Source organism: Battus philenor, unplaced genomic scaffold (genome assembly GCF_028537555.1).
Source record: "Battus philenor isolate CCGP_79_NKW_IND1 unplaced genomic scaffold, ilBatPhil1.0.hap1 SCAF_12, whole genome shotgun sequence".
In the NCBI taxonomy this organism is placed as follows: domain Eukaryota; kingdom Metazoa; phylum Arthropoda; class Insecta; order Lepidoptera; family Papilionidae; genus Battus; species Battus philenor.
The window spans coordinates 2,779,973-2,793,689 of record NW_027181674.1 but is presented as its reverse complement, the minus strand read 5'-3'; the positions used below and the strand labels follow the sequence as shown (position 1 = coordinate 2,793,689).

General features: G+C 31.2%; 2 protein-coding genes across 2 annotated transcripts; one reads left to right on the top strand and one right to left on the bottom strand.

The window, feature by feature from the left end:
• Positions 1-216: 216 nt before the first annotated feature.
• Positions 217-4,893, top strand: LOC137932722 (UBX domain-containing protein 1). The gene is made up of 6 exons (XM_068776379.1): positions 217-407; positions 479-863; positions 1,405-1,589; positions 2,050-2,226; positions 3,375-3,493; positions 4,689-4,893. The coding sequence occupies exons 1-6, from the start codon at positions 358-360 to the stop codon at positions 4,730-4,732; spliced, it is 960 nt and encodes a 319-aa protein (XP_068632480.1). The 5' UTR covers positions 217-357; the 3' UTR covers positions 4,733-4,893.
• A 3,361-nt stretch (positions 4,894-8,254) lies between these two features.
• On the bottom strand, positions 8,255-11,816 carry RNaseX25 (Ribonuclease X25). Its single transcript, XM_068776634.1, has 3 exons — positions 11,655-11,816; positions 11,298-11,584; positions 8,255-8,930 (listed from the first exon to the last, which is right to left on the bottom strand). Exons 1-3 carry the CDS (start codon positions 11,696-11,698, stop codon positions 8,455-8,457), a joined length of 807 nt encoding a protein of 268 aa, XP_068632735.1. The 5' UTR covers positions 11,699-11,816; the 3' UTR covers positions 8,255-8,454.
• Between the last annotated feature and the right edge of the window lie 1,901 nt (positions 11,817-13,717).

Below are 13,717 nucleotides of genomic sequence, written 5' to 3'. Positions count from 1 at the left end.
TATTATTTATTAATTGCACGATGACATTTATTTATACTCCCACATGTGCGGTAATATAAAAAATGATTACACCAAGGAGATTATAATGTTACTGCTATAAATTCTTAATAAATATTTTAAAGGTCATAAAAATTGACAAAATCTTATGAAACTGAAATATCTATTATTAATATTACTGCATGATTACCATTCCAACGTAAAAACAATTATATTTTACCTATGAACCCGATAAATACAATTTTCATCCTTGTCTATGTCATAAACGCCGGACTATCGTAACATAACAGCTGATGGGTGATGAAGTGATTTTTCATTTATAATTAACATAAGATATTTAATTAAATATTAAGAGATAAGATGGCTGAAATTCAAACATTGATAGAAATGGGTTTTCCCAAAGAAAGAGCGTAAGTACAATTTATATTAAAAAATATTAGTCATTTCCTCTCGATTCTTAGGTTACTCATGATGTTTTTAGAGAGAAAGCGTTAGCGGTTACTAACTATAAAGGCGTGGAGCCCGCCATGGAATGGCTTTTGGCGCATGCTGATGAACCTGATCTCGGTTCTGGTCAAACTTTAGGTGGGACGCCCAACGTTGAAGTGGAGTCGGCACCTTCCGCGTCTTCCGTTACCGCTGCCGCTAGTTCTGAAGAAGCCAAATCATTTAAATGCGATGAATGTGGCAAACTCTTCAAAAATCAGGACGAGATGGAGTTTCACGCAGCGAAAACCAATCACAGCAGTTTTTCTGAGTCCACCGAGGAAAAGAAGCCTTTAACGGAAGAAGAAAAGAAGGCACAGTTGGCATTGCTTGAAGAGCGAATGAAACAAAAAAGAAAGGAGAGAGAGGAGAAGGAAAAGGTTAGTGGTTAGATCAAAGATATAATATTATTATTTATATTGCATTAAATATCAGTGGAAAAAATATTTTGGACCTGTCTTCTGAAGTAGTTTTCACTATCATAGGTACAACAAACTTTTCATTTGAACAAATACATAGTCATAAATTAGTTCAAAAAACTACATATTTTTTTTAAGATTGTACATTGTAGAGAACTATTTAAGGTACAGTAGGTTTGTTGAGGATTCTTATCTGACAAAATCCTGAACACGCTATGGGATTATGTGTTTAGAAATTGTGTTACATTGGACGTGGGGTTATATTTTTGGATAAAATTTTATATATAATATTAAAATCTGCCTTATGCTATAATTCAGAATCATAATTGTAAAATAAATAAAATCATGTGTAGTCTTAACATTTGTGCTGGTAATTGAAAGTACTATTTTCATTGTATTTTGTTTATCATCCGACTTGCTTCTTGTCTTAAATTTCTAAAATATTGCTTTTGTTAAATTGAATAATTTTCTAACAGACCATTAAAATTATTTGAATATTAAGGCTGAAGCTTTGGAGCGAGAACGTTTGCGTATAAAATCTGGAAAGGATCTGCAAGATGCGAGACAGAGACTGCAAGAACAAGAAATGCAGAAGTTAGTGGAGCAAAGGCGCAGGGAGAAGATTGAAGATCAAAAAGCAAGAGAGAGAGTCCGTGCTCAGATTGAAGCTGATAAACAAGCACGGAAGTAAGTTTCATAAATCAACTTTTTATTATGTTTCCCAATGTAGGGCCCACACCCCACAGGGGGGCAACTTGATTGTTAAGGGAAGCAATTTAAAAGTGGATCTCTGCATAAGTTTAACCTTTTTTATTTTATATAAAAATATATACGAAGGAATTCCATACATAATTAGGTGTATGTAAGGAGGACACTACCTAGTGCAGGAACTAAAAACAGTTTGTAAACTCCAGAATACATGTTGACCAAAATATAGGAGGATTAACAATCTAATTAATAAAAAAAGTTAATTGTTCCGCTTCTGAAATAGACAGAAGTTCGAGAATTAAGTCTGTGAGCTATATTTGTAGGCCCCCTCCATCTTCAAAGAGGTTTCAGTATTTTCGTCAATATATTTTTTATGGCATATATCAAAAGACCATTACCGTAAGAGTTAAATAAGCCTAGACAATATTTTCTATTTTAGATTAGCAGCATCAGGACAAAAAGAACCTCCACCACCAGCTCCTATAGCCCCTCAGCCATCACCTGCTGTCTCTGGAGCCAAGGTGACATATGAGCAAGCACGCATACAACTACGCTTACCTGATGGACAGTCTCTTGCTCACACTTTTGGTGCCAAAGAGCAGTTGGCAGCTGTTAAGTAAGGTTTTATTTTTTTGAGAAAAAAAAGTTATTTCTGATAGTCTCATTGTTAGAAGAGTGAGTGGAGAATCCGTAATTAACTAACTTCACCTAGTAAAAATTGATGTTTTACTTTTAATATATACATACAAATATGTTTTTGAGCAATTTTTTTATGTGAATCATTTATAAAAAATTGTAGGTAGATCTTACATAGCCAGCTGCCGAGACATATATGAGCATCTAGTGAAACATTTTACAATAATAATTTTTTTTCACTCGTGAAGATTTTTTGAGATTTTTTGTGCTTATAAAAGGCATGGAAATAAAAACAGGCTTAAGCGTATATAGGCTAACTTTTAATGATTTTTGGCTTCACTGTCATTAAACATGTTATACATAATTTACACATTGTCATACATGCAGATAATAAAACCTGTTATCATATATAACAATATTTAACTAAGGAATTACCATTGGTTGAAAAAAAGTTAATGTAAAATAATTTTTAAAGATCCTTGATTTCTTTTTGTCACAGAGAATCATCTGTTAACTAAAATGACTAGAAAATTATGTATTACTATTGGACTTTGAACTATGAATTTTTGAGCCTTAGATTTTGTCAGTATGCTTTTAACTTCATGCATTTGTCAGTACATTCTCTGCAAATTCATTTTGTTATTTAAGATCACAAAATTATTCTATACATTTTAAATTTAATCAGTTAATATAATAATCACTCTAAAATATGTTACATTAATTTTTCTTTAGGAATGCAACAGGCCAATGATTCCTGACATTACATGAAATGATGTCTGTTACTAAGTCAATGCTGTCCACTTTTCAGGCCATAGAAGCCCACTGCAAGGCATAAACCTTCCCCAAAGATATCTATGGGATGTTATACCATGATCGCCAAGCTTGGTGGGCTGGTGATCACAGTGTAGTACTATGGTACTTAGAGGGCGCTACTGCCCATCCCCTGGAAACTAGTTTTTTTTTGTGAGCAGTCATATCCCTATATAATTAATGTACTAAGTATGAATTATATGAGATTGTATCCCAGGAATTGAACCCACACTACAATTCACTACAATTGTCAATCATGTACCACTGGGCTGTCATTATTCAACGTCAATCCATGTTCATATATTGTACATTTTTTAGATTATACCTACAAATGAATGCCAAGGAGTTTGCCCAGCAGGATAACTTTAAATTGATGACAACATTTCCAAAGAAGATATTCACCAGTGAAGACTATGATAAGCCGTTAGAGTTACTTGGTATGTACACATCTATGCTCAAAATAATTATGAATAAATTTAAAGTAAGTTTTTGTGCGGTGGAGGTAGGAATGATGAAATATAACATAATCTTTACATGTTGCCTGCACATAGGCCTGTCAGAAGCGAACATCTGGTAGTTTCTTTAATGAGTTTCCAATGGTAAGGAGTAAAGGTAAGGGGTAAAGGAGTTTGGGTCAAGAAATGAATGTCAATGTTTTGCAAGGAAGCCTACTTAAATGTACTATGCGGGACCTGGTTCTTCTCCTTATCATACTATGAACCCAGGACCTGCACAGTCAATCCATGGAATGTTGTGAACTTTCGCCTCTCTCAAATCTAAGGATGTGAAAGTAATAACGAGTTCAATTATTTTAATCTTCTCTCCCATAGGTCGTCCACTACTGGACTTACCCATCGCATATATATTTCTATTAGGTCCAGTTGAAAGTGGCCAGCATCCAGCATATAATTTTAATAGTATTCATGAATAATTTTTACATATATAATTCAACAAATGGATCCTTCTTAAAGTATTGTTCCTTTGAATCGGTTACTAGTTTTGCTTTTAAAATTATAGCATGGCATTTTGGTTGTAGATCCTTATATATTTATAACCTAAATTAAGACATATAATTGGCTTTTTAATATAAGTGCAATATATAACATATATCTGTTAGCTTCCATATAAATAAAAAAATAAATATAATATAAATATAATAAAAATATAAATATAAAATTATCGAAACCAAATGTTTTACAAAAAAAGTATGGTTTCCTGTTGAACTTTATGTTATCAGAAATGTTTACCATTCTGATGTCGGTAGTTATTATTTATTGCATATCATCATGTTTATTTGAGTAGAGTATGCTACTTATGTACTTTATTCAAATAAATCTACTCTTAAACATCAAAATGTACTGGTTTTTCCCATAAATCAACATCAAGTATAGTTGCCTCAATTTTTTACTATGTATTGATAAGTTGATTTATTTCATTATTATTGATATGGTTAAACTGTAACATGTATAATCTGTGGTTTTTCTTTATCTTAAGAGGTTATATTTGAATTTTTTCGAAAGAGGTACAAACAGCAAACATACAATATTCACGGGACATGTATTTGATTATTGTATTTTTGTAATTACCATTGACATAGACTAAACATAGCCTGTTCATGTCATTTTTTTTCAGGTCTGGTTCCATCCGCTGTGATCATAGTTTCCAGGGGCCAATAAACATTTCTATTGCTTCAGAACTGAACTCTGAGGACAACACTCCATAAGCAGAAGTGTTTACAATAATTGTATTTATCTGTCCTATGAAAATGAGAGTGTCAAATATTGTGTACATTGGTTTTCATGGGAAGAATTGGTGAATAAAGTTTGTGTAATTGTTATGTTTTTTTTTGGCCATAAAAAAAACTTATTTGTATATTGTCGCTTTAAGGATAACCTTAAAGCTATAAATATAAATTTATTACTAGTAGCAATACAATGACCAGCTGGTCTGTATAAAACATACTTCACATATATATTTTTAAGTATTTGTATATATGATTACATATTATATTGTCTGTAAATATATTTATAATAAAATATATGTAAGTATATATGCATGTGTTTTATATTGTCTATGTATTATTATAGTATGTATTTATCAATATTTTTGATATTTCTATTATCTATTTATCATGGCTGTATGGTAGAGATTGCTTTTACCGCAATGTAAATTATATATCTTTTATGTATTATATATTTTTCCTTTAATGGTGTAAAATCATGTATATATAAAATATTACATAGAGATGTTTTTCAAAAGTGCTTTCCAATTTAAACCGTAATCGCTTCCAGTTTGAGGGAAATGTATATTTAAATATATGATCTCTGATATAATTATTTGTGTAATTTCATTGTAATTCTATTCACATAAGACAGTTGCATAAAACCATCAGAAAATGAAGAGGTTTAAACCAGAAACATAAAATCGCTGTGTCCAACAAATATTTTCATTGTACATCTTTTTTATTGTACACTTTTGAATTATTTTAATATTATAAGTATTAACCAACTACCATCGGCTCAAAATGCAAATTTGTTAAGTGCCGGTAAGAAAGTCAATAATGTATTTTTTTTTAATTAAAAAATAATCAAAGATGATTATAAGTGGAAAAAGTCATAGTCAATGTTGCAGTTTTTCAGAACATCACTTTATTAAATATACCAGAGAATTGCAATTAAAAATAAGTTAATTTGTAAATTTCTCTGCTACAGTCATAATTGAAACAAAAAGCCATCTTAAAGTATATTTATTGAGTAAAAAATGCACATGATTCATTAAGTAACATAAAAGTTAACCAGAAAATCTGATTTATAGCGATGCTTAAAAATTAACAAAAGTAATAAAGATTTTCCGTCCATTAATTCACCTTTCAATATTTTCCATTTTTATTTCGGTCTTCTCTCATAATTTCTTTGCGTATAAATATATAAAATATTATTAAAACCCATCATCGTCATATATATACGCTCAGTTTTTGTGGTCACTATTAGCGGAACGGATACGCGCTGTGTTCAGCATTGAAACTAAATATTTATGTAATAATAACACACGTAACAGTATAAGATCACAAACAAACACCGATACTGATAACTGTTACATTACTTTGCAATGATAATTTATTTCGCTTTGACGGTAAATAAAATGATACATAACCTAAAAGATAAAAATGGAGGGAAACGATTTATCAGTGTCAAAATTGTGGGGGCTATATGCATCCCATATTTAATAAGTTTATAATGCTAAATAAGATTTGTTCTTTACTTTTATACAATTTTACACTCAAATAAAAATGATTTTAAAAAAGAAAGTTGTTAAAACATAACTTTCAAATATAACAAATTTTATGTTGCCTTTTCATTTTCTAAATACAGATAATTAGATTTAATATACCCCAAAAAAAAAAAACTATTTTACTACTAACCAGTTATATAAAAATCATTTTAGTTCTCCAAATTTTATTGCCATGTTATGCTGCATTATTGGTCAAATATTTCACACAGCAAATGCTTGTATATATTTTTAATTTGCCTCTTATAAATGAAAGAAAACATGTTACAAAACTTCATTATTTTTTTTCTTTATATTGCTGTTTCTTTACTTCTACCAGTTTTACAATCAAGCACTTGTGCACCTAAGAATTTAGTCATTCCTTAGATTAAACCATTAATGACTATGTTTTGCCTATTGAGGCACATTTATAACAACCTTAACATAAAGAAAAACATTTAAATTTATATTATTATACTGAAAATGTTTTTTAACATACACTAGGTATTATAGGTGTAAAAGCTTTTAAAAGATGAAAGTCAGTATCATCCTGTATAAAATGAACACTGAAACAGAATTCGAAAAACCAACAACAACTAATAATTTTAATACATTGCAATTCATCATTAAATCTCATTAATCCTTTCAAAGCTTTTACATATCTAACCACCGACACTGTTTTTAAAGATTATATTACCAATGAAATATATATGTGCCAATTCAAATGCCGTTCGCTATAACTGTGTTACTCACACGTAAGATTATTATTCATTGAAGCTACTTTTCAATACTGCCCCAAATACTGTACAATTGAAAGTCTAATATATAAAATTTAACTTGAAAATTCAATATATCAGTATATTTTGGCAGTGATAATTCATTTCAAAAATCTCATATAAAATAGTAAAGTAAGTAATTTTAGTATACCAATTGGCTTATAAAATAGTAATAAACTGCAAAAAACATGACTCATATATAAACATATATCATTGCTTTTAAATCATTACATATAACATAAAATTATTGTCTTTTATATGAAAACACTGATTGATTGTATTATTATTGGCCTAAAAGATAGGTTCCTGACAAATGCAATACTGCACAGTGAGCATTGCAACCTTTTTATGAAGGTTGGTATTGTCCAAAGACAAATTGGGGGTGTTATTATACCTCTATTTTCAATAAAAAATTGTCTGGCTATCTATGATGGTTGTCTATTTATTCATATTAATATATATGTTTAATAATTAAAGAAAAAAGAACCCTGGGAAGTCCGGTTAGACAGAAATTATAATTGAATTGAGCTCCCTTATAATGGCATATGTCAAGTTCAAATACATCTATTTTATATTTCGATAACATCCTAAGTTGAAGTTCCCCCACTAAACTCAGCTAGATTTCTTGTGGTCACTCACACAATCTTATACATTCAATATTAGAGTAATTTATTGCCAAGTTTTACTAGCATTAAAAGTCCTTTATATTGTAATAAGATTTTTTAGGCTTTAAGTTTAAAAAACTTGTATTTATAAAATGTTAATTTGGAGGCATAAAAAAACTATAAAAGGTTTGAGCAGTAACTGCTACGGAGTGGCCAAATCATGCCAACTACTAAGTGGACTGACTTTATAGTTAAAGGTCTGGTCAGGAAGTCACTAGATGTAAGAAGCATCTTGCCGCCATCTACCAACTGATATTATGACAACAAAACATTAAAATATTTAAATGAGCATTAATAAATAAACATGATCTACTACATATGCTACACTATGCCCGCAAAAAGTAAATTATTGTAAATATATATAATTAGTTTACAGTACCCTGCGGTAACGACCTTTGGAAAAAGACAATCTGCTAATTTTCGGCTTCTTAGAGCGTTATCTTTATCGCACAACTGACAAAACGTCACAAAAATAGTGTGGGACAGAGATAATGCTCTACAAAGCCGAAATTAGTCGATTGTCCTTTTCCAAAGGACAATGTGGAATATTTATCGCCTGGTATTGCACATAATATTGTAAAAGGTGGCATTACAGTTTATTTTTCTTGTAAATGAAGGGTAGTCCGTAAAAATTGGGAATCCATGCCTTTATGAAGAAAGATGTCTGTATAAATTAATTAAAACTACATTTTATAATGTTAACCACTGTAACCAAGAAATCAATCTGTACAGATGTACATAAATTTTATCACTCGGAGACTGAAGATAAATCACACCTTGTGAAGCATTACAATTAGTCAAAACTACATCTCTACCAATCATCGTCTCCTTCGAGCTAACGCCATTACAATCGCGTAACTCCAAATCTTTCGTGAAACAAATACGAATCTCACCCAAGTAGCTTTTATCATCTTCTTTCCTGCATTCAATCATTGGATTTATACCCAATCTGTTTTTAACAGCATTATGTATATCCAACACTGAATACTGGTTGCTATTGGACGGAGTTATACTAGCCTCTTGTAATATATTGTACATCATGAACTTCCTAATCCAATTGAGGCCCATAGTGAAGTATTTGATTTCAGAATTGAGAGGTTCCAGTACTGCCGCACATGTTCCATGTTTGTTCCATTCATGTGCCCATAGCGCATATGTTGATGTACCTGGAACATTGAAGTAAGATTATTAAGTAAATGTTTTATTGTTTCTGTAGATGTTTTTGCTGTTAGCCTGGCAGGCTTTTGCTGCTTCATCGGAATTGAGTTCAGGGAATGGAAGGGTCTGTGACAGCAACTTAACAAATGTAATAGTACAGCATTATATATGTGAGTGTACGGCTTGGGATAGTAGCGAGGACCACTCGGCTAACTAAGGGTAACTAAGATAGATCCTACCCCAGATCGCTCTTGCTGTTTGCGGAGGCAGGGGTGGGAGGCCACCCATGGAAATGAATCTGGTTGTATGTTGATGATGCCATCATCATCATTGTGTGACAACATCATTATTTCAGCAATAAGACATTCATTACTATACATAAGTGCTCTCCTATAGATTTTCAATTGCACCAGTTGGAAGTAGTTATCATCCAACAATTTCCAATGACTTAACAAGGCCATATGTGCGTCCTATGGACTGACTCTATTCCAGAAACTTATGGCCCCAAAAACTATCTATTATGTAGACTATGTAGTCTACCTGCTGCTATTTCAATTTACCAATCTGTTGAGCTATGACAGTTATTTTCGATAATCTCACAAATTCTGACTTGATCTCGTAAAGTAATCCTGTGCAAAGCCATTTCTGTCTCATTAAAAGTTAACACATTCATTTCATTTCTTTTCAGTCATTGCATTTTGCTTAATCAACTTTTTTAAAAGTAATAGATATATTTGAGTTATAAATGCTAGAATCCAATAGCACAAAAATAACTTTTTAAATTTGTTTATATAAATGTAAAAATTTACAACAAAGTTAGGGACAAACTTTAATTATTAAAATTCTTTTTTATGTTACTAAATATAATTTAGGTAAGAGATTTAATTAGTTGTTCTCTTAATTTATTAGCCTAAACAATCACTTTCATTCTGAGATTACTTAATTGGCAATATTTGAGTCCTTAACTAGAAATTTTGCATTAATCATTATTTATTTTATAGTGCAACTTGCAGTCACATAAGCCTTCCCCTATTGTTTCCATCTGCCCCTGTTTCCAGTTGAACCTGTTATAGAGGCTCTGCAACTTTTTAAAGGACAATGAACCAGCATTTCTTTATTATTCCAATTCTTACATTAAATATGCACAATTATTTATTTTTGAAACAAATTCTACTGCATTTTGTCAACATAAAGGAAGGTCAAATCACCAATTAAAATTATTCAAATATAACTACCAACATAACTCAATAGTGCAGATAAGTAAACAAACTTCTACAAAGTTAAATGTGTCAAATATTTTATTAAAACAATATCAATATGTAAATTAGTGAAACTTGTTTTAACAAAATCTTTTTGTTGCTGTTATAAAAATATTATTCTAAGAACATTAATTGTTGGTTAATTTTAGGTGATTCAGTTTGAGTGTTTTTGTTTAAAAACAGATATACTTTCAAATTCAATAATATTGTATGTTTACACATATACATAGAAATCCTTGATCATCATGTTGACCAATAGACAATAGTTTGTCTGTGGTCTCCACCCTAGAACCTGAAGTTCTGTGTAGCATTACAAATACCAACTTATAAAGATAATCTCATCACAAAAATAACTATTCAAAGAACAGTCATCATCATCATCATATCAGCCAATAGAAGCCTACACCAAGATCGAGTCTTGAGTTGCCTACATCTAGCACCTTAACCAGACCTTAACTAAATTGTTGGTACACCTAGTGAAAGGCCTACCTTGGTGACACCACCAATGTTTAGAAAAGCAATAAAGCAATGTGGCCCCAACACCTGTCAGTTATGTGAGCAATGGGCCCTGCCCACTGGCCACTTAAGAGAAACAATTCTTCAAGCTGTCATTGTCTTTGGGTTTGCTGAAGATCTGGTCATTTATGATCTGATCTCACAGCGAAGCTATGATATGTAGAATAATCCTCTCCATTACTCTGGATGACCTTGAGCCTTCTTATAAGACTCATAATAAGCAACCATGGCTTAGATCCATATGTTGTCACGGGCAACACCATTTTCTTTGTTTTTGAACAGGATTCGATCAATAATCTTTACTCGGACTTAGATGGTTTGTCCCAAGTATGTATAATCACTCACAACTTTGAGTATATCACCTCTGACAACTACTTAAGTAGATACAACATGGACATTAGACATCAATTCTATATTATCCATGTTAGTTTTTGCCTTCTTAGTTAATGGTAATATTAAGATCATTTAAAAGATGCTATTACGATAATTACGCTTCATAGTTATTACGACAAAACTACATATTAAATTGCATATTTTACATAGTCTATCAAACTTTCAGTATAAGTTTTAAATTAATTAATTAATTGTAAACAAAATTACCTGATTCAACATTGGTCCAGAGCTGTTCTAAGGTTTTCTCTATCGGCCTAACCTGCTCGGGATCAAAATGCCATGTCCTGTTACAGAAAGCTGGCCCAATAGTGCCAAGTTTGGTTGGCCATATACCATGAATAGTCCAAGAGTCATGGTTAGTAGGCAAGTTACACGTGTGTGTTTGATCATGTTCTTTCCACTCTTTGCACACCGTCGCCGGCCAACTTTGAGTAAAAATTAATAAATCCCATTCTTTATCAGTGCTCAGGTCCTTGCAATATACTTCATTGAAACTGAAATCACGAAAAAAAATATATTTACAATCCATCTACATTCCTCACAAACTTTTAAATTTAAACCTACCTTGCGTATATTATAAATATAAAGTAAAACAAAGCTCTAGTCATTTTTTCTTTCTCCGTTCCGGAAATTAAGACATCAAACAACAACTCAAAGAAAACATTGAAAAAACTCGATTATTATTATCATAAGACTGGCGAATATTTTCTTTTGTAAAATTGGCAAATTTAGAATTGTCATTCGTTTGTCAGACTGACAGAAACCACAGACCTACAAAAATCAGATTAAATATTGCAATGATAATTTTGAACCTAGCTATTTACATCTATTATTATATAAACTTTAATATGTTTAGATAATACATTAATTTATTCTGATCGGTAACGTTATAGATTTTTTTTATTATAAATGTCGATATTTAAAAATGATGAAGACATAAGTAAATAATAATTATTCTTCCACTTCGTTTTAAAAGCTTTAACTAGTATGTGTTTTGGTGCTATAAAACATTTAAACAAATTCATTGTAAAAGACGTATCAAAAACGTTGTAAAGTTGCTAATGGTAGGTGGCGCTAGTATCCACGAAAACAACTATTTATAAAAACGTAGAGGATTCGAAAGCTAATTAATTATGTTATTTATTGTTGTTTAAGCGAACATTAAATAACTGAAAGTTCTGTAGATATTCCAAGCAACCCAATATGCAAACGATAACATGTTGATTTTCACTAATGTGTATTTTTTAATAAAAGTAATTAAGTTATAAATACAAAACGGTAACTGTAAGCCACTGAACAATGATTTTTTTGCGTAGACATTACCTTTCTCATATAACCTCATTTCACGTTTTTCTAAGCCGTCATTCGCTCGGGTGCCCCTGGCAAAAAGTCCTATCGCGTGCGTCACGTTACAATGACCAAGTATCGCCGCAATTTCTTTAGAGTTTCATTCCAAACCTTCTTTATGATCGCAATGGTAATAAATGCAATTTGGAACATAAACAATTTAATCATAGTATATATTAATGCAAAACGAATATTTGATATTACAGAAAAGTGACTCTTAAATGGCAAGCCATTCCCAAACTGTAACGTTGTCATGACTTACGGCTTGTATATAAGCTTGCTATGCTTACACATCATGTAGTTATGGTCGTTTGAAGATACTGGATGCACTCCGTGTCCAAGTGGTCCTAATAAAAAATCTATAGGGGAGGGCTATATTCAGCTGTAATCTTAACTACTTAAATGATGATAATATTTATACACAAATACACTTTTATTGGCTTAGTAATTTCTAGACATGGCATCCTGTAAACCAATACAAATATTTTTTTTATTATCCCACATTTATTGCTAGTAATATATAAATAAAAGCGCCGAAGCGGTGTCGAATTATTTCTCCTTGAATTATTGTCTTCACTGATTGAGTGATTTAATACTTCATTATGCTATTGCAGCTTTGCTTTCCTATCTTTGGCAATTCCCGAAATATGATTTTGGTGTCAAGTGTGACGTGCTAATTGGTTCCACCATCTGATGATACTATAGCCTCTCTTTTCTTCGAAGCCGTTTTTTCAGGTTACATGGTCGAAAAATTCCTTTACTAAGCGCAGGTAGAAAGCTTGGTCTAGCTGCCTCATTAAATGCTATATAAATTCTCGATCATCGTTAGTTCCAGGAACTTCTGTGACTTGAGATGTTCCCTTAAAAAATCATAAGGCAATCTAGACTTCACGTAGACTATTCAATGTCACAATATTTTGTTATAACTTTTCTTGATATAATTTTTCGTTCGACCTCCTTGTTGGCATTATATATGACAAATAGGTCCTGCTGAAACCGAATGTAACAAATATTGTTTTACTCAAACTCTTGAAACTGCTTGTAAGTTGTTATTTAAAACAAAATAACTGTATTATGTTCCATCCTGTATATAAACCTAATACCACTATATTATCTAGATTTACTTTATTTAAAAAAAGGTTTTATAACCATATATATTCAAAGGTCTAAGTAAAGTTAAAATGTTAATTTAATACGAAAAGAACTTTTGTAAAGCCTATCCCGAAACGGCGAATGAGACGAATATACAGACGATTGTAAATATGTGTAAGAGCTTTAAA

Coding starts and splice junctions, on each gene's coding strand:
- LOC137932722 (XM_068776379.1), top strand. CDS start 358: ATGGCTGAAATTCAAACATTGATAGAAATGGGTTTTCCCAAAGAAAGA. Junction 1,590..2,049: donor GCTGATAAACAAGCACGGAA/GTAAGTTTCATA, acceptor TTTCTATTTTAG/ATTAGCAGCATCAGGACAAA. Junction 2,227..3,374: donor GAGCAGTTGGCAGCTGTTAA/GTAAGGTTTTAT, acceptor TACATTTTTTAG/ATTATACCTACAAATGAATG.
- RNaseX25 (XM_068776634.1), bottom strand. CDS start 11,698: ATGACTAGAGCTTTGTTTTACTTTATATTTATAATATACGCAAG. Junction 11,585..11,654: donor ATATTTATAATATACGCAAG/GTAGGTTTAAAT, acceptor TCGTGATTTCAG/TTTCAATGAAGTATATTGCA. Junction 8,931..11,297: donor CTGGACCAATGTTGAATCAG/GTAATTTTGTTT, acceptor TCAATGTTCCAG/GTACATCAACATATGCGCTA.